At 37.5% G+C, this 19,551-nt stretch overlaps 1 protein-coding gene across 1 annotated transcript; it reads left to right on the plus strand.

Annotated features, from left to right (window-relative positions):
- Positions 1–9,914: 9,914 nt before the first annotated feature.
- On the plus strand, positions 9,915–19,172 carry LOC306902940 (scavenger receptor cysteine-rich domain-containing group B protein; the record flags this gene model as incomplete). Its single annotated transcript, XM_079471865.1, has 9 exons — positions 9,915–10,032; positions 12,809–13,117; positions 13,362–13,430; positions 14,077–14,391; positions 14,798–14,875; positions 15,136–15,204; positions 18,137–18,451; positions 18,632–18,736; positions 18,856–19,172. 9 exons carry the CDS (start codon positions 9,915–9,917, stop codon positions 19,170–19,172), a joined length of 1,695 nt encoding a protein of 564 aa, XP_079327991.1.
- Positions 19,173–19,551: the final 379 nt, after the last annotated feature.

Genomic DNA, 19,551 nt, shown 5'->3' on the forward strand with positions numbered 1-19,551 from the left:
TTCAAAACACCAGTTGCTTCAGACCAAGACACTTAATGTCCGGCTGCTACACGAAAGCGTGTGCGCGCGCACGCGCGCGTGCGTGTGTGAAATGGTGACCACCTGTGGACATTCTGTGATACTGCGTCGTGTTAAATTCATGCATTATCACTCAGAGCTCCGGTCATTTTAGTCACAAGCAGTTTTGATACGTTCCCCAGAACCATAGTAAGCTACTACGCTTAAAACACAGGACACCAGATTGATCTATACATGTCATCGTGCATATTGCACGTACAAAATAAAAAAGTCAAATAAAAAATACGATTTAGAACTAAAAATGATAATGATACGCGGCAGACAACAAGACACAAGGAAGGTAGATCAAATAATTGATCGTTTCAGTTTTAATTGTAAAGGAATGGGCTTGAGTTTATTAAGCACACATTTATCTTTTGTGACAACATGCCCCATTAATTGGCCACCTAAATAGCCTACTGTTAACATGTCAGCAAAAATTTAAAAGCAAAAGATTTAAATGAAGAAATACACATCTTTTTTATTGATAAATACACAAACCAGGAATGCCAAGATACTGTCAAATGCTGTATTAAAAAATATTTAAAATGCATAAAAAAAACCTTTGACAGTTTGCTCTAACATTTTGTCTTGAGAACACAGATCAAGCTTTTTATTCAAATCTAGATTTGTTGTATAATTTACTCGAATCAGATGTACTTTGTTCACTTTTGCTACTCAACATCTATTAAAAAATAATAATCATGAAACAAAATGGAGGAAAGCAACATGGGTTTAGAACAACACGAGGAGATACTGGAAGAGGAAATTGAAATCGCAGGAGGTGGAGACAGTAAACAAATCTGAGTGATACTGACAGACAAATCTGAAGAGAGCAATACAGACACAGAAGAGAAAGGCAGCAGACAAAGACTCCAGAGACCACACAAAAAGAGGAGGAAATAGAGAGGAAGAGCAGGAAACAGACATGAAGTTGTGGGGGGCGAATCTGGGAAAATCTGGGAATTTAGCCAATAGAGAATTTGAGAAAAGAGAGCAGAGGATGAGTATAATGTTTATTGTTCATTATAGGAATTTCAAACCTTTTGATAAATAAACAATTCCGCTTCCAGTCATTCATTATTACCGGAGAAAGATTTGATCATTTACAGACATTTCACTCGCAAAACCTACATTATACATCAAACACTTGACCTCTTTACATTGCCAGCGTAACAGGTCATTTTGCACAGTATATATTTTATATTGGTTTAAAAAAAACTCCTGCAAAGCCAGAAGACACACGTGATTCTTGCTATGGCACTTACACACTGTATCAACACGGTATCGGTTCACAAAAGTTGACATAGTTCAACAGTTCTGTTCTGTGATACCACAGCAGGGATACTCTAGCTTCAGGCCAATGATCCCATAACAACTATATTCTTATTGATTCCAGGACATCTGAGTAATCTGTAATTTACAGTTAATTTAACACGACACGGGTAAAGAATGAATGTGGTTAATGTGAGATCTTGGGTGTGACTGTGAATATATAATATCACATTTAAGATTAAAAGAGAGCAATGGGAGAATGGCGATGTTTGTAATGCAGTACAGTGCTGTTGTGTGTTGGTTGCTGGTTGCTGGTATACTGTCTTCTGAACTAAAGCAGCAAAAGTTTTGGTTGAGCAGTTTTATTGTTGAATTTAACAAACGAATAAATACTACATGATATGATTGTTGGGTCTAACAGTAATGTGCTTGTGATATGAATTAGTTCAACATTAAAATAAACGATACATAAACAATTCAATGTAAAATAACAAAGTAACCAATCAACAGCAAAGATATCCAGCAAAAACATAAAAATGACAGTGCATCATGAATAGGCTCCTTCTCTTCAAATGTAACGAATCACTTATTTCTGAGAATCACTTGTCACTTGTATGCAAAAACTTTCGACCTCAAAGAGGTGTGAGACCGGATCCTAACACTTTTTGGGGCCTTTTAAATTCTACTGTGAGAAATCGAATGCAGGGTCAGAACATAGGACACAAACTCTAGATCATTGTTGAGATCAGAACTTTCCCCTTGAATGTGAGGTGGGGTGAGAGAGATATCAGAATGAACACATGATGAAAGAAAGTCACACTTTCACCCTGAAGCAACGTCCCCAAAACCTACATACTTTAACTAAATGACAGAGATCAAACATGTAAAGGTTGCCATACTATGGCACTATTGTACAACACTGTAGAGAAGTTGATTTAACTGGTGTTTGGTGTTGTTTATGGTAAACAATCATGATAAAACAAACAACCTGTATGCATCCGTAGCAGCCAGGTATTAAATTAATAAAATGCATGCTAAGAAATGGGTAAATTTATAGCCTAGAATAATCGAGATTTGTTTTATCTGTAAAATTGTGATCAATCAAATATAAAAAAGTAAAAACAACATTAGACTGTTAATATATCAAAAGCTCTCTTGTTTTAAAGCTCCTGAATTGAAAATGGCCATTTCAATTGTCGTTTCCGTTTGAAATCTTGAGTTATGACACTACTAGTGATGAAATGTTTAAACTATTTTGATGAACTAAAGTAATGTAAAACAATCTGCCATCATTTTTACAGTGTATTTTTTCATGTCTTTTCACTTCTACTGTACATTCATCATGATGACCCATATCACCTCCACCAATTCCGTATCAGCCTTCTTTTTGTTTGTTTTCCTTCCTTTTTTACCTAACGTACTTTCTGGCATTTGAAGCAGCTGGTGTAAAGCGGTGTTTATGGAGCGTTTAAATGCGTCAGGTTCCTGTAACAGACAAAGCAGCGCAGCTGATAACTCCCTCAAACCATCCATCCGGTCCCATGGAGTTATGGGAAAGAGAGAGCACCTCTCCACAAAACCAGGCAAAAACTCAATAAGCTTGAGATAAAAGAGAATCAGCAGTATTATGACTGGACACTGAAGTCCAATTGAGCCGTGAACTGCCAGGACAAAAGAACAGCTCAGCATGGGCACGCTCATCTCAAGCTCAAGACGTATTAGCTTGTTAGGAGGGTATCATGGATCAGGAACCAGAGGCCTTTTATTATTATCTGTGTGCACTGTACTGTATCTGCTATTTTCCTGTTCAAGGTCCAGATGGTATCATGTTCGCCCTTACAAAATGTAGTTGATTCTAGTATACTATACTTCTTTTAAACCTAAAACAAGAAAGTATACTTTCAGTGCACAATAGTGTACCCCTGTATAGAGTATATACACTTACACAAACACGAACACACTGTATCCTAAAAAGCATTATGCGAACATCGCTTATTGCTCCCTGAATTCTTTGTAAAAAAGATAAAGAGCTTTGGATAAAAGCGTCAGCTAAATGAATAAATGTAAAACTGTATACTTAAGTTTATACTAGAATAAACACACACGCAGTGAAGTGTATACTACTAGTATATAGAGTATATACACACAAACACACACATGCACGCAGTGAAGTGTATACTACTGGTATATAGAGTATATACACACAAACACACACAGGCACGCAGGGAAGTTTATACTACTGGTATATAGAGTATATACACACAAACACACACAGGCACGCAGGGAAGTGTATACTACTGGTATATAGAGTATATACACACAAACACACACATGCACGCAGTGAAGTGTATACTACTGGTATATAGAGTATATACACACAAACACACGCACGCAGGGAAGTGTATACTACTGGTATATAGAGTATATACACACAAACACACACAGGCACGCAGTGAAGTGTATACTACTAGTATATAGAGTATATACACACAAACACACACATGCACGCAGTGAAGTGTATACTACTGGTATATAGAGTATATACACACAAACACACACACGCACGCAGTGAAGTGTATACTACTGGTATATAGAGTATATACACACAAACACACACACGGACGCAGTGAAGTGTATACTACTAGTATATAGAGTATATACACACAAACACACACACGCACGCAGTGAAGTGTATACTACTGGTATATAGAGTATATACACACAAACACACACATGCACGCAGTGAAGTGTATACTACTGGTATATAGAGTATATACACACAAACACACACACGGACGCAGTGAAGTGTATACTACTAGTATGAAGAGTATATACACACAAACACACACACGGACGCAGTGAAGTGTATACTACTAGTATGAAGAGTATATAAACACAAACACACACACGGACGCAGTGAAGTGTATACTACTAGTATATAGAGTATATACACACAAACACACACATGCACGCAGTGAAGTGTATACTACTGGTATATAGAGTATATACACACAAACACACACACGCACGCAGGGAAGTGTATACTACTGGTATATAGAGTATATACACACAAACACACACACGCACGCAGTGAAGTGTATACTACTGGTATATAGAGTATATACACACAAACACACACAGGCACGCAGTGAAGTGTATACTACTGGTATATAGAGTATATACACACAAACACACACACGCACGCAGTGAAGTGTATACTACTGGTATATAGAGTATATACACACAAACACACACACGCACGCAGTGAAGTGTATACTACTGGTATATAGAGTATATACACACAAACACACACACGGACCCAGTGAAGTGTATTCTACTAGTATATAGAGTATATACACACAAACACACACACGGACCCAGTGAAGTGTATACTACTGGTATATAGAGTATATACACACAAACACACACAGGCACGCAGTGAAGTGTATACTACTGGTATATAGAGTATATACACACAAACACACACACGCACGCAGTGAAGTGTATACTACTGGTATATAGAGTATATACACACAAACACACACACGCACGCAGTGAAGTGTATACTACTGGTATATAGAGTATATACACACAAACACACACACGGACCCAGTGAAGTGTATTCTACTAGTATATAGACTATATACACACAAACACACAAACGGACGCAGTGAAGTGTATACTACTAGTATATAGAGTATATACACACAAACACACAAACGCACGCAGGGAAGTGTATACTACTAGTATATAGAGTATATACACACAAACACACACACGGACGCAGTGAAGTGTATACTACTAGTATATAGAGTATATACACACAAACACACACATGCATGCAGTGAAGTGTATACTACTAGTATATAGAGTATATACACACAAACACACACACGCATGCAGGGAAGTGTATACTACTAGTATATAGAGTATATACACACAAACACACACACGGACGCAGTGAAGTGTATACTACTAGTATAAAGAGTATATACACACAAACACACACATGGACGCAGTGAAGTGTATACTACTAGTATATAGAGTATATACACACAAACACACGCACGCAGGGAAGTGTATACTACTAGTATATAGAGTATATACACACAAACACACTAGTATATAGAGTATATACACACAAGCAACCACACAGACGCAGTGAAGTGTATACTACTAGTATATATACAGTATAGTGTGTATATATATATATATATATATATATATATTGTATATATAGTATATATAGTATATATGTATATATGTGATACTAGTTAAATACTTAAATAAAAAATATAGGCAACCTGAACTTCATAATACTTAAGTATACAAGTAATAATACTTAAGTACATAAGGGTTAGCCTAAGTAAGGGGGTGGAAGTTATATTCTGACAAAAATCCAGCACCAATAGTCTTTTAGAGAAAGAGTATTTTTAAGAGTAAAACAATAGACTCCAGAATTGACAAAGCACTGATTTTAACTGTATGAGATGAATAAAAAACACAAATAAATTATTAATTACATATCCGGCATACATCCAGAATGAATCAGAATTTAATCCAGATTAAAAGGTTCCTATATAGTTCCTCAATTATCCTCCATTACGGGACTTCTGCGTCAGATAATAAACCATCACACTCCTTGTTGAAAGATAGAAGTTCTCATATCATATTATCTGATTAAATAAGCAGATCAAAAGACATCAAAATAACAGAGATTATTTTCCACTATCTTTAATCGATTCTTTATTCGACATGGGACATGTGTGCAGCCTTAATACAGCAATGAATAAGACGTCTCTTGTATAATTTACAAGAAATTGTATGTTTAAAATTAATATTTTAATTAATCATCAACCATCCACACACTTAATATTTCAGCAATTATTAAACCCTTAAAATGCGACCTGGAACCGGTTCAACTAAAATCCAGGTTTTTTTTATGTGCACAGTAAATGACTAACATTTATAGATTTACGGTTTATCTGTTTTAGGATTGTGCTGTCATAAGAAATGCATTGAAAAAAGAATTGTATTCTATTCACTCTTAAATTAAGATGTTGTGACTTAAAGCATCGTGAAATGAATGAACAGGAAGCTTTTTTTTTGTACATTGGTGTTTTGGGTCGATAGCTTTATATGCATTAAATGTAGGCATTACATATGAAATCATAAAAATATAGAAAACATAAAAATATTGGATGTCCAAAGAAAAATGTGGAATGAGTGGAAACAATAAATAAAAAGAATAGAAAAGAAAGCACACCAACCTCAAGTGGGTGCTCGACCAAAGAAACGAATAAGGAATTGTATATAGAGTTGGCACACAAAAACTCAAAAAATAGAAAAAAATGTTTTATTAAAAGACGTTAGCAATGGCGCATCATGTTTCGAGCACACAGGCTACAAAAGATACATACAATTTTTTAGGTTTAATATGAGGAAAATTTTAATATGGGGCAATATGAGGGAAGTGAAGACCGAAAATGTGAAACAAGCACACAGACTGTGCGGTTACCGTACAGTGTTTGATCCAAACAGGTTTCATGAGCGTAACCTGTAACTAGAGATGCTGGGATAGCTGTGAAGGGCTGGATTTAACTTCTCCTCCCTTTTCCTCTTTATTCTTTTCCACGCACAGAAGACACGGATGAGGTGTCACTACAATAACATACAATCAAGGAGATTTTTTTGTGTTTTACGTAATCTGGACTGGAGAAAGCAGGTACTTATAGTCTCACAAGGTGACTGAGATGACAAACCCTGTGGCTCCTCAGACGGATGAACGCTTTTGCTTTTTCTATCCAAACTTTACCAGTTGGATCACTCTCCTGTGAGCTCGAATCATCCCTATTCGGGAACTGAATTGAAAGGACTGTTGTTTCTGACAAACTCATATTTGAGGGAAATTTTAATGTTTTTATCTTGCATGTGAAGAAACTGCTTTTCATCAGAGGTACGTTCATCTTGCTCAATCTTTATGGGAACCATTTAGTTATTTCACAAAAAAAAAGTTTTCGAGGACAACAAGGAAAGATTAAATAATTCTATAAGGCAATATTTACAAATTTATACGTTTTAACATTTGCAAATAATTCTTGACCCTTGATGGTTTTAAAAAGTAGTTCAGTAATAAAGTTGGTTTCTTTACCAGAGTTTTAAAAACGTTTTTTTGATGTTTTAATTAGAAATTATATAACAATATTCCTTCAGCGGGAACGAGGTCACATGATAATGCTTTTAATGAAGTTTGCTTTAGACAAAGGCATCAGCTAAATGCATTAATATAACTTTAAAAGCGATTTTCCGAGATATCCTTTACTAGTTCATTATCGATACGGTTTGCTATAAGAATGTCAAAGTGAATCTAAAATTAAAATCCAGCTTGAAAGCATAAGGCAGTTGTGACAGTTCCTCTGGGGTTTATCTGTGTGTTTTTGCGAGCGCTGGGATCTGTCAGCTCTCGGTCACTGTGAGGAGAGGGAGGGGAAATCAGGCAATACAAAAGACAACATTATTCCCCAGTGAATCCATGCAGCATCCATCCATGAATGGAGTATTGAAAAACATAATATTGGTGACTAGATTCATTTTCAGGCCTCACAACCAAACCATTTTACCTGCGGGCTCGCGGCCGTGTGATACGAGCACAGAAACAGTGTTAGAAAGTCAGTAGCATCTAATTGACCGGACAATAGACTTTCTGAGGATCTGGACAGCAACGGGGGTCTTTAATTCCAGGACACAATTGCATTTGCTGTAAAGGAAAGGGGACGCGGTTCTTGAAGACTGTTGGATATTAAGAAGATATTTCCAGGTGCTTAAGCTTTTTGGATTTAGGTGTCCTTTAGGTACCTTTAGGAAATAGTGATACATCAGATCTTGTTCATTTGTCTAAACAGCAAAGAGAGACACTAAGATTGGCTCTGGTTTCCGTGCTTCCGATTTTTTTTTCTTCGAGAGAAACCATGGTAATCTCAGCAATCTCTCTTCTAGAGTTTCTCAAAAGATGTCTCAAACTGAAATCCACCGAAGTTTGCATTTCGAGAGATCTTAATATAAACTCAAACATTTCTAATCCAACCAAAAACATATTCCACAAGCGAATGAACAGAGCTGAGAAACCCACTGCACGCCATGTCAAGAACACCAGACAACGTTGATATTAAAACGAAGCATATTTGGAAAGTTAGTAAAAAGCAATTCGTTTTCCGGTGTCTTTTCATCCTTGAAGACTAAAGATAAATGGGCCACAAGGTTTCCTTCCACCTTTCTGCCTTCACCTCCACTGCCCCCCACAGCCACCCCTCCACCCGTCAGGGCTTCAGTCCCGGGGCAGAGACGAGAGGCGCCCCAGCAGTGTCATCAACTCCCTGAGCGCTCTGGAAAGTCGCAGTGACAGATTCGCAGGAAGCAGCGCTTTAGGAGCACAGACAGCAGAAATGTCTTTTTGTGCGCTCGCGGCCCGGAATGTTCACTATCTGCTCCACTGAATATCATATTCTCTTCCAGATCTGCGATCCCGAGCTGTATCCCACCATTTACACACATTCCAGTGTAAGGTCAGGACGGATTTAGGCAAATAAAATTTAAAAGGAAACAGAGGGGAATATCTTGTTAATTCTCAGGATATAAACAAGAGACACAACTACTGATAACGTGACGTTCATTCCACATGTATATCAGAGTCTTAAATCTTAATAGCCAATAAGAAAGAAAAATCTGATAAGATCTCTTTTATGTCTCAGTTTTTTCTACTAAACTTGATGAGATTAAGTGAAGAGCAAATGGAAACGTTTGTTAAAAAATCCTGCGTCTCAGATATATCTTAAGAGATTCAGAAGAGATGTCAACAATGTGTCAAACCGAGCTCAGATTTGTCAAAGTCAGTAGTATGGAAGATCTTGATATGAACGTAAACATTTCTCATCAAATTTACCCAAATCCAGATTACAAACTTTTAATTTCACACCTCCATACACTTTTTAACAATTGCCTCATTTGTTTCTGTTTTTATTTTTCCTAAACAATTTGATTTTATTTCCATTATGCATTCGTCTAAAAGTGTATTCTAGATATTGATTATCTGTGTATTTACCTCAGTATGTAGTGGTTCATCTTCATGCTCGGGTCATAAACCAACATCAAAATCAATCCGAAAAACAATCAAAAACAATTCAAGCATCGCATGCTAAAAAGTCATGCATTGTAAAACATAAAAAACGTGCTTTTTAATCTCCAAAACATGACGCCATTTTACATCAACAAATTAAGATCAAAAGATTCATAGCTGAAATGTTACATTTACTAAATCTTTACAAGGATCTCGTGAACAGAGAACACATGGGCACACAAACTATTGGTTTGCTCTCTTATCAATACATGTCTGACACTTGCCTGCAGGCTGACCATCCGTTGGTGATGCTGTTTTTGTGCAGGGTTTTTTTCTACATGATGGAGAGTAGCTAACCAATTACTGATGAACAGACTTGGTAGTATCCTAGATACTGTAGTGAACTTGTGACCGGTGGCACGAAAAAGACTGAAGGAGTTTATGTGTGTTTGTGTAGATCCATTCTGCCATGCAAGCTCAGCGTTTTTCAGACGGTGTGCGCAGACGCTGGAGATCTGCCATCTGGACCCTCACCTGTCTATTAGGCTCGCTCCTGCTTCTGACCGTCACCACTGTCCTTCAGTTTGGTGAGTGAAAAAAACTGTTTGTGTGTGACACTGAACCCTAAATTATAAGGCCACTCTACATTACAAATGTAATATTTATGTATATTTCCTTCCTTAAGATTCATTTTCACCATTTTTATTTATTTCAGTTTTTGGCTTCTGTGTCGTGACACGTGGTTAAAAGATATTAACATCTTCCAACATTACCGCAAAATAACAGATATTAATAGAGGAACCGGAGCCACATTTTCCATAAGGAAAATCGTAAATGAGATATATATTAAGATTGTAGTGATCTTTCTTCTGGACATCTGTCGGATAATGTGTGTATGATTGGCAAATTAGTTCATTTTTTTATCTTATTTTTGTGCAGGAGATCTCAAGCTTACACGAAGATCAACAGTCTACTGTAAGTACAATTATACCGTCTGCTTTACTTTGAATGTACAGTCAAGTACACGCTCAGCTCTTTTATCAATTAAATCAAATTAAACCAACTAACACTTAACTTACTGTATATTCAGCTGTGCAGTTCCACAAACATGTAAAGCATTAACACGAGACGCTGAAATTTCAGGGACAGACATTAATAAGCAGAGAAGCTTGTGAAATGACCTACATGCCATATGTTGGCAAAAGGTGTTTTTTTCCGCTGTCTTTGTCAGGCATTGAAATCAAACACCATTGATTCACAGTTTCATACAACGGTTTGTATAGCTTTTAACATTAGCGGTCTCAAATCATCAAAACAGAGGAACACAATGTCTTGAGTGAAAGTGATCAGAAAGCCTGTGGAGAGAAAGAATGGTCTGGACTTTGTTAAAAACTAAGGCTGAAATATTTATTTCAGCCATAAATCATTATTATTAGTCACTCTTTATGTTTGTCACTGGGTTTGCAAATATCTAACCAATACAAAATATTAAAAAGTGCATGTCAACTATGACAACACAGTATTTAATCATCAAAAACATCACAGAAATGCTTTCCTGTAGCTCGGTGGTTAGAGCTTGGTGCTAGCAACGCCAATATTTTGGTCGATGCTTAAATGCCTAGTTTATTAGTTTCGTAAACAACGATGCAGATGTAAAAATAGTTTTTACATTACAATACTAAAATGTTTGACTACACTAAGGTGCTAATTATTTTCATTTTCATGATTTTTTTGTTTTTGCTTTTCTAGATTTTTTTAGTCATAACATTATTCATACATATGTGTAAAAAAACTATAAGTGACCTTAAACATTTGAATAATCGTGTATATAAATCAGGGTTATTTTAGTTTACTCAAATTCAAACTTTGAAAATGCTTCTGTTTATTAAAATATAATAAAATATTGACCTAAAAATTATTGGAAAACTAATACCACTGAAACAATTGCAATGTTGTCTAAGAAATAAACCGAAATAAGCACAAAAATAAAAAGAATTAACTAAAATTAAACTGAAATAAAAATGTATTAATCTCATAAAGCAACATAAAAATAAACATCTAAACATAGAAGCTAATTAAAAATATTAATAAAACTAAAATCAAAACTGTAATAACTAAAATGTTATAAATATGTCATTATAAGAGGTGTGTAATATGTTTTTAGCATCCCACACATAGTATTTCTGTGCTTGGTTCTGCAGTGCAGCGAGCCGTTCAGGTAACACAGACAGAGCAGAATTATGTTCTGTTTAACAGAGTCTAAAATTACAGGAAAATAGATATAGTAGATATAGAGAGCTGTAGGTATGGAGGGCCAAGAACCTCCTTTCAACAAATAATTTGACCAAAATCGCTGTCTTTTCTCTCTCTCTCTCTCTCTCTCTCTCTCTCTCCTCTCTTTCTCTTCCTATTTTTCTCACAGCCAACAACACAACGTCTTCAATGACAACACCGCCACAAGGTAAGCAATTTGTGAGGGTCACATCTTTATAAAGCAAAACACACCGTTAAGTGCGTCCTCGCCCGTTGGCTACGATGCAGTGTCTGTAAGAGAGAAGGTGGATAAAGAACAGATTGTAGTGGCTAAGGCACAAAAGAAAAAAAGGTCACTTCCTTTTCGCTCACTATGCCATGCCCTCACTCTCTTTCCGACTCATTTTTTGGAGTCAAATGTCAGATTTGGACTTATTATCGCGCCTTAAATCGAAGGGGATTAGGCACATTACCGAGTCCATTATATCATTACTGTATATAAGAGTCGTGCTGCTGTGTTTTATCTGGGGTTGGACAGTCACAAACCTCACCAGCAGAGGGCTTAAAGTTATATTTCAGAGGCAAAACAAAGTTTTCCCATGTTTTACTCATACCTCAAGGCACCCTGACTGAATATGACTTTCTTCTTTTAGAATAATGCAGACAGAGTTAGAATACCATGTATAATTATTCTTCCAAAAAGTGCATCCATCGATCAAAGAACTAGTCGACACACCTCTGTGGGCTTAACCCAGGTCTTCTGAAGTGAATCAATGCGTTTGTTTAAAAGAAATATCCACATTGACAGCGCTATTAACTTTAATGTCTAGCTTCCTTGTTTTTCCGACAAGATGTATTATGGCCGATAAATGATGAATCGTTTGGTCTGGTTAAACCACTTAATCTGCTCGCTGCTTACATGTAAAATCCAGTACAGTACTGTCTTTGTCATGATCATTCATTTACTGCTATTAGCAAACATGGTAAAAAACTATCATAGTAATATCAAGAAAATCTGGTATTAACCTTAAGAACCAAAAGAAAGTTGAAATCCACTGTTTTAAAGTTATTTTGGTGTTAATGTTGTAATGATGTTGTTTCTCACCAAAGCTTCAGTGCGGTTGGTCAACGGCAGACATCTGTGTGAAGGTCGTGTGGAGGTCCTTCATAACGGCTCCTGGGGGACGGTGTGTGATGATGACTGGGACATGGTGGACTCCAACGTGGTTTGCCGGCAGCTGGGCTGTGGAATAGCTGTGACCGTGGGGAGCAGCTCCAGGTTCGGTCAGGGTTCCGGTCCCATCCTGCTGGACAACGTGGACTGTAAAGGGAGAGAAACAGACCTGAGTCAGTGTGGGAATCAGGGATGGGGAATCCATAACTGTTACCACTATGAGGACGTGGCCGTCACCTGTAGAGGTGTGTTGAGAGAATTCAACCCCATTTTACTGAAAGGGATAGTTCACCCAAGAAGAAGAAATTCTGTCTTCATTTACTCACCCTCAGGTTGCTCCAAACCTGTATACATTTCTTTGTTCTGCTAAACACAAAATTTGTAAGAATGTCAGTAATTTTCAATTTTGAGTGAACTATCCGTTTGAGAGAAATATTATAATATCTACAGGATAAGAAATGTAATAAAATACAGTTCTCTCTCTCACAGCCAGTAATGTTGTGGAGTCTCGAGCAGGTCTGGAACCCACAACACCATCACAAATCGCTTCTGGAACAAGTAAGTTATCCAACACATACACTTACATTCAAATTGTGAGATACTGTATATACAATTTACATGATCAACAACTAAAATTTCCAGCATCCTCTAATTTACTTAAAAAATCCAAAGTGGACAAAGATCTTTGTTCATCCTATACCTTTGTTTTTCATATCCACCCATATCTAATATTAAGGTTATGATGTCAACACGTAACAAAGTAACCGAGTCCTATGGGAAATAGTTTGGGGAATTTCATGACATTTTCACGGTATGGAATCGTGGGTTCGCTCCTCTGATGGGAAGCCCTTTTGTTTCCATGCGTTAGTTAAGTCCAAGAATAGAACATGAGACAAATCAGCATGTGTGAGATTGAAACTGTAGCCGCCTGTTGTGCATCACATTGAATGGCATGTTGAGCTCAGCAGACTAAAATTACAGTAAACCTGCCCACACCCAAAACACAAGATCAAACTAAATGAATTCTCAGGCCAAAGTCAATTTAAACCCGGATTTGTGTTAGACAAAGAGATCGTGTTTCATGTCTTCATAAAGATAGTTTTACACGCTTTCAAGAGGTTTTTGCATTGTCTCCCAGAAATTGATGACATGATTTTTCGTGAAAAATATACAAGTCATATTTAAAGTCATTCCTGTGGTGTAGGAGATGGTACCATACGTTTGGCAGGGGGGCCGGACCGGTGCCAGGGCAGGGTGGAGATCTACTATCAGGATAACTGGGGTACCGTCTGCGATGATGATTGGAGCATGAAAGATGTGGCTGTTGTGTGTCAACAAATCAGCTGCGGGCAAGCGGTCACCCCAACAACCAACGCCTACTTCGGCTATGGCACGGGACTGATTTTGTTGGATAATGTGAACTGTAATGGGCATGAGAGTAGCCTGGCCGCCTGTTACAGTCTGGGCTGGGGGATTCATAACTGTGGCCATCATGAGGATGCGGGTGTCATCTGCTCAGGTGCGTTTGACACTTTCTGCAGCCACACTCCTGTGCAAAGACAATGCATACTTTTAGTTGAACTAAACTAGATTTTGCTGGATTCATGTGATGGTAACTTGAAATGGAAAGTCCAAACGTCTGAAACCGCAGGTGAAAATGCCCTAAAATCCTTTAGGGCAAAATATTTAATCGTTCAATTTACGATTAGCCTAACAATCTGAATGTAAAACTAGATACATTTTTGTTTTTATTTGTCCAAAGAATAATCAAAACATGGTCAATATCACAAAATTCGCTTTTGGATTTAGAATTTTTAGAATTGTGGATATTTGTACTGGAATCAAGGGCAAAAATACTTTAAAATATGGTGTTTTTTCACATTTGAGTGTAAATATAAACATGTGTTTTTATTTATTTGTACAAGGTTCAAGTTCCACCACGGTCCCATCTCTCAACACAGAGACAATAGGCCGAGGATTTATCCCTACAGAGAGCACAGCAGGTATAAACACAATACCATTGTACATATGCCTCATAGTTTCACTTGCTTTTTCATTTATAAATGCTTGAATTAATAACCAATTCAGTCTTAACAGCTGTGCCTGGCCTTTAGTTTTTGCATTTACGTTCAGCTGAAGCTGTAGAATCAATGATAACATGAGGGTTATGTCGTGGAAATACTGTACAGTACCAGCAGATGATGCTGTTTCTGAACATCATCTTCCTCTCTCACTGTAAGCCACATTTATCTGTTCATTTCAGTGACAGAAATGCCAGTAAAAGATACTTCAACAACTACCACTGCAGTCACCACAGCCTCAACAACAAAAGGTAATAATGATACTATCTAACAAAGCATATAATGTTAATATTGTGTAGACAGACAGACAGATAAACAAATAGACAGACAGACAGATAGAGAAATAGACAGACAGACATACAGAGAAATAAAGAGATAGACAGACAGACCAATAGAAAAATATACAAATAGAGAGATAGAGAGATATACAGACAGACAGACGAATAGAGAGAAGAATAAAGAGACAGACAGACAGACAGACAAATAGAGAAATAAACAAATAGAGATAGGTAGACAGACAGATGAATAGAGAAATAGACAGACAGATAAATAGAGAGATCGACAGACAGACACAGAGAGCGATAGACAGACAGTCAAATAGACAGATATACAGACAAACAAATAGATAGATAGACAGACAGACGAATTGAGAGATAGACAGACAGACAGACAGACATACATACGAATAGAAAGAAAGACAGACAGACGAATAGAAAGAAAGACAGACAGACGAATAGAGAGATAGACAGACAGACGAATAGAGAAATAGACAGACAGATGGATAGAGAAATAGACATACAGAGAAATAGAGAGATAGACAGACAGACCAATAGAGAAACATACAAATAGAGAGACAGAGAGATAGACAGACAGACAGACAGACAGACAGAGAAATAGACAGACAGACGAATAGAGAGACAGATAGACAGACAGACAGACAGACAAATAGCGAGATAGACAGACAGATGAATTAGAGAGATAGACAGACAGACAAATAGAGAGATAGATAGACAGACAGACAAATAGAGAGATAGACAGACAGATGAATAGAGAGATAGACAGACAGACAAATAGAGAGATAGATAGACAGGCAGACAGACATATGAATAGAAAGAAAGACAGACAGACGAATAGAGAAATAGACAGACAGATCAATACAGAAATAGACAGACAGACAGACAGACAAATAGAGAGATAGACAGACAGACGAATAGAGAGATAGACAGACAGACGAATAGAGAGATAGACAGACAGATAAATAGAGAGACAGACAGACAGACAGTCATACGAATAGAAAGAAAGACAGACAGACGAATAGAGAGATAGACAGACAGACGAATAGAGAGAAAGACAGACAGATAAATAGAGAGATAGACAGACAGACAAATAGAGAGATAGATAGACAGACGAATAGAGAGATAGACAGACAGATAAATAGAGAGATAGACAGACAGACAAATAGAGAGATAGATAGACAGACGAATAGAGAGAAAGACAGACAGACCAATAGAGAAATAGACAGACAGACAAATAGAGAGATAGACAGACAGACGAATAGAGAGATAGACAGACAGATAAATAGAGAGATAGACAGACAGACAAATAGAGAGATAGATAGACAGACGAATAGAGAGATAGACAGACAGATAAATAGAGAGATAGACAGACAGACAAATAGAGAGATAGACAGACAGACGAATAGAGAGATAGACAGACAGATAAATAGAGAGATAGACAGACAGACAAATAGAGAGATAGACAGACAGACGAATAGAGAGATAGACAGACAGATAAATAGAGAGATAGACAGACAGACAAATAGAGAGATAGACAGACAGACGAATAGAGAGATAGACAGACAGATAAATAGAGAGATAGACAGACAGACAAATAGAGAGATAGATAGACAGACGAATAGAGAGAAAGACAGACAGACCAATAGAGAAATAGACAGACAGATGGATAGAGAAATAGACAGACAGATAAATAGAGAGATAGACAGACAGACAAATAGAGAGATAGACAGACAGACGAATAGAGAGATAGACAGACAGATAAATAGAGAGATAGACAGACAGACAAATAGAGAGATAGACAGACAGACGAATAAAGAGATAGACAGACAGATAAATAGAGAGATAGACAGACAGACAAATAGAGAGATAGACAGACAGACGAATAGAGAGATAGACAGACAGATAAATAGAGAGATAGACAGACAGACAAATAGAGAGACAGATAGACAGACGAATAGAGAGAAAGACAGACAGACCAATAGAGAAATAGACAGACAGACAAATAGAGAGATAGACAGACAGACAAATAGAGAGATAGACAGACAGATAAATAGAGAGATAGACAGACAGACAAATAGAGAGATAGATAGACAGACGAATAGAGAGATAGACAGACAGATAAATAGAGAGATAGACAGACAGACAAATAGAGAGATAGACAGACAGACGAATAGAGAGATAGACAGACAGATAAATAGAGAGATAGACAGACAGACAAATAGAGAGATAGACAGACAGACGAATAGAGAGATAGACAGACAGATAAATAGAGAGATAGACAGACAGACAAATAGAGAGATAGACAGACAGACGAATAGAGAGATAGACAGACAGATAAATAGAGAGATAGACAGACAGACAAATAGAGAGATAGATAGACAGACGAATAGAGAGAAAGACAGACAGACCAATAGAGAAATAGACAGACAGATGGATAGAGAAATAGACAGACAGATAAATAGAGAGATAGACAGACAGACAAATAGAGAGATAGACAGACAGACGAATAGAGAGATAGACAGACAGATAAATAGAGAGATAGACAGACAGACAAATAGAGAGATAGACAGACAGACGAATAAAGAGATAGACAGACAGATAAATAGAGAGATAGACAGACAGACAAATAGAGAGATAGACAGACAGACGAATAGAGAGATAGACAGACAGATAAATAGAGAGATAGACAGACAGACAAATAGAGAGATAGATAGACAGACGAATAGAGAGAAAGACAGACAGACCAATAGAGAAATAGACAGACAGATGGATAGAGAAATTGACAGACAGATAAATAGAGAAATAACAGGAAGTGTAGATTCATATGTATTCTATTCTCTTGTATTCTATCAATCACTTAAACATCTTCGGTCGATTACCCCTTCAGTGAAACCTAACATCCGCGTGGTAAACGGCAATAGCAGTTGTGAAGGCCGCGTGGAGGTTCTTTACTTCACCATCTGGGGAACAGTGTGTGACGATGACTGGGACATGGATAACGCTCTGGTCGTCTGCAGACAGCTGGGATGCGGCGCACCTATTGCTGCCAAACCTCTGGCTTACTTCGGCTACGGTTCAGGTCCCATCCTGCTGGATAACGTTGACTGCCGGGGCAACGAGCAGAAACTGACAGACTGCTTCAATCTGGGCTGGGGACAGCACAACTGTGGCCATCATGAGGACGCCGGAGTTATCTGTGCACGTAAGAGAGGGCGACCACCATTACATCAATGAATGAACACACATTCACAGTTATTACGTCCTGATGAATCATATTTAAATATACTGTACTAAACATATATATACAATGTTTAAACAATATCATTTTTTGTAAACTATCCTCTAGTCGACAACGCAAATAAGCTTGTCTTTGTCTTTCAAGCTCCTTTGCAGTTTGAGGAATTTGGGGGAATGGCAAGAGACTTTGGTATAGGAATAACAGAGAAGATCACTTCAACCACAGCTACAACTACAACGGCAGTGGAAGGTAAAACACAACACAGATGTGCTACACTTAAACAAATCAATAAAAGCATCTTTGAGACATTCTTTTCACACTATATTTGGGATGCAAATGTACATGTGGCCTTTTCGTCCCTTCTCAAGGCACCATGAGACTCGTGGGGGGCCAGCATCGCTGCGAGGGCCGTGTGGAGATGTACCTGAGAGGCGAATGGGGCACCGTGTGTGATGATGCCTGGGATATTCCAGATGCTAAGGTGGTGTGTAGGCAGATGAGCTGTGGGTTGCCCAGGGCCGCTCAGGCTCAGTCTTTCTTTGGGCAGGGTCGTGGCCCAATCCTGCTGGACAACCTGAAATGCACCGGCATGGAAGCGAATATCCTTCAGTGCTCTCACATAGCATGGAACGTTCACAACTGTGACCACTCAGAGGATGCCAGCGTCACATGTGCACTCTTGTGACTCCACCCATCACAGACCCCGCCCACACTTAGTAGGGTTTTGATTCCAGGACTTGTATACATTTTTGTAAATATCAGCTCACACCAATACTGAAGAATAGATTTTACATTTATAGAAATACATTTTGGGTGTGAAAGAAGAAATAAATTATGCTAGTCACTGTTATATAAATAACTGTTATATAAATATTAAGGATGGAAATTATAATTATGCACTTTATAAACTATTAGAACATGTACACATAGGTGTATGAATAAAGTGAAAATATTGTAATCTTTTGATATACAGTAAAAACCAACGTTTTTTCCTCGTAAAAAAATAATAAGTGTCATGTGCATGTCACTGATGGAGAACACCAAGCCATTCACACAAGAACTTA

Source organism: Barbatula barbatula, assembly GCF_947034865.1.
Source record: "Barbatula barbatula genome assembly, chromosome: 2".
In the NCBI taxonomy this organism is placed as follows: Eukaryota; Metazoa; Chordata; class Actinopteri; order Cypriniformes; family Nemacheilidae; genus Barbatula; species Barbatula barbatula.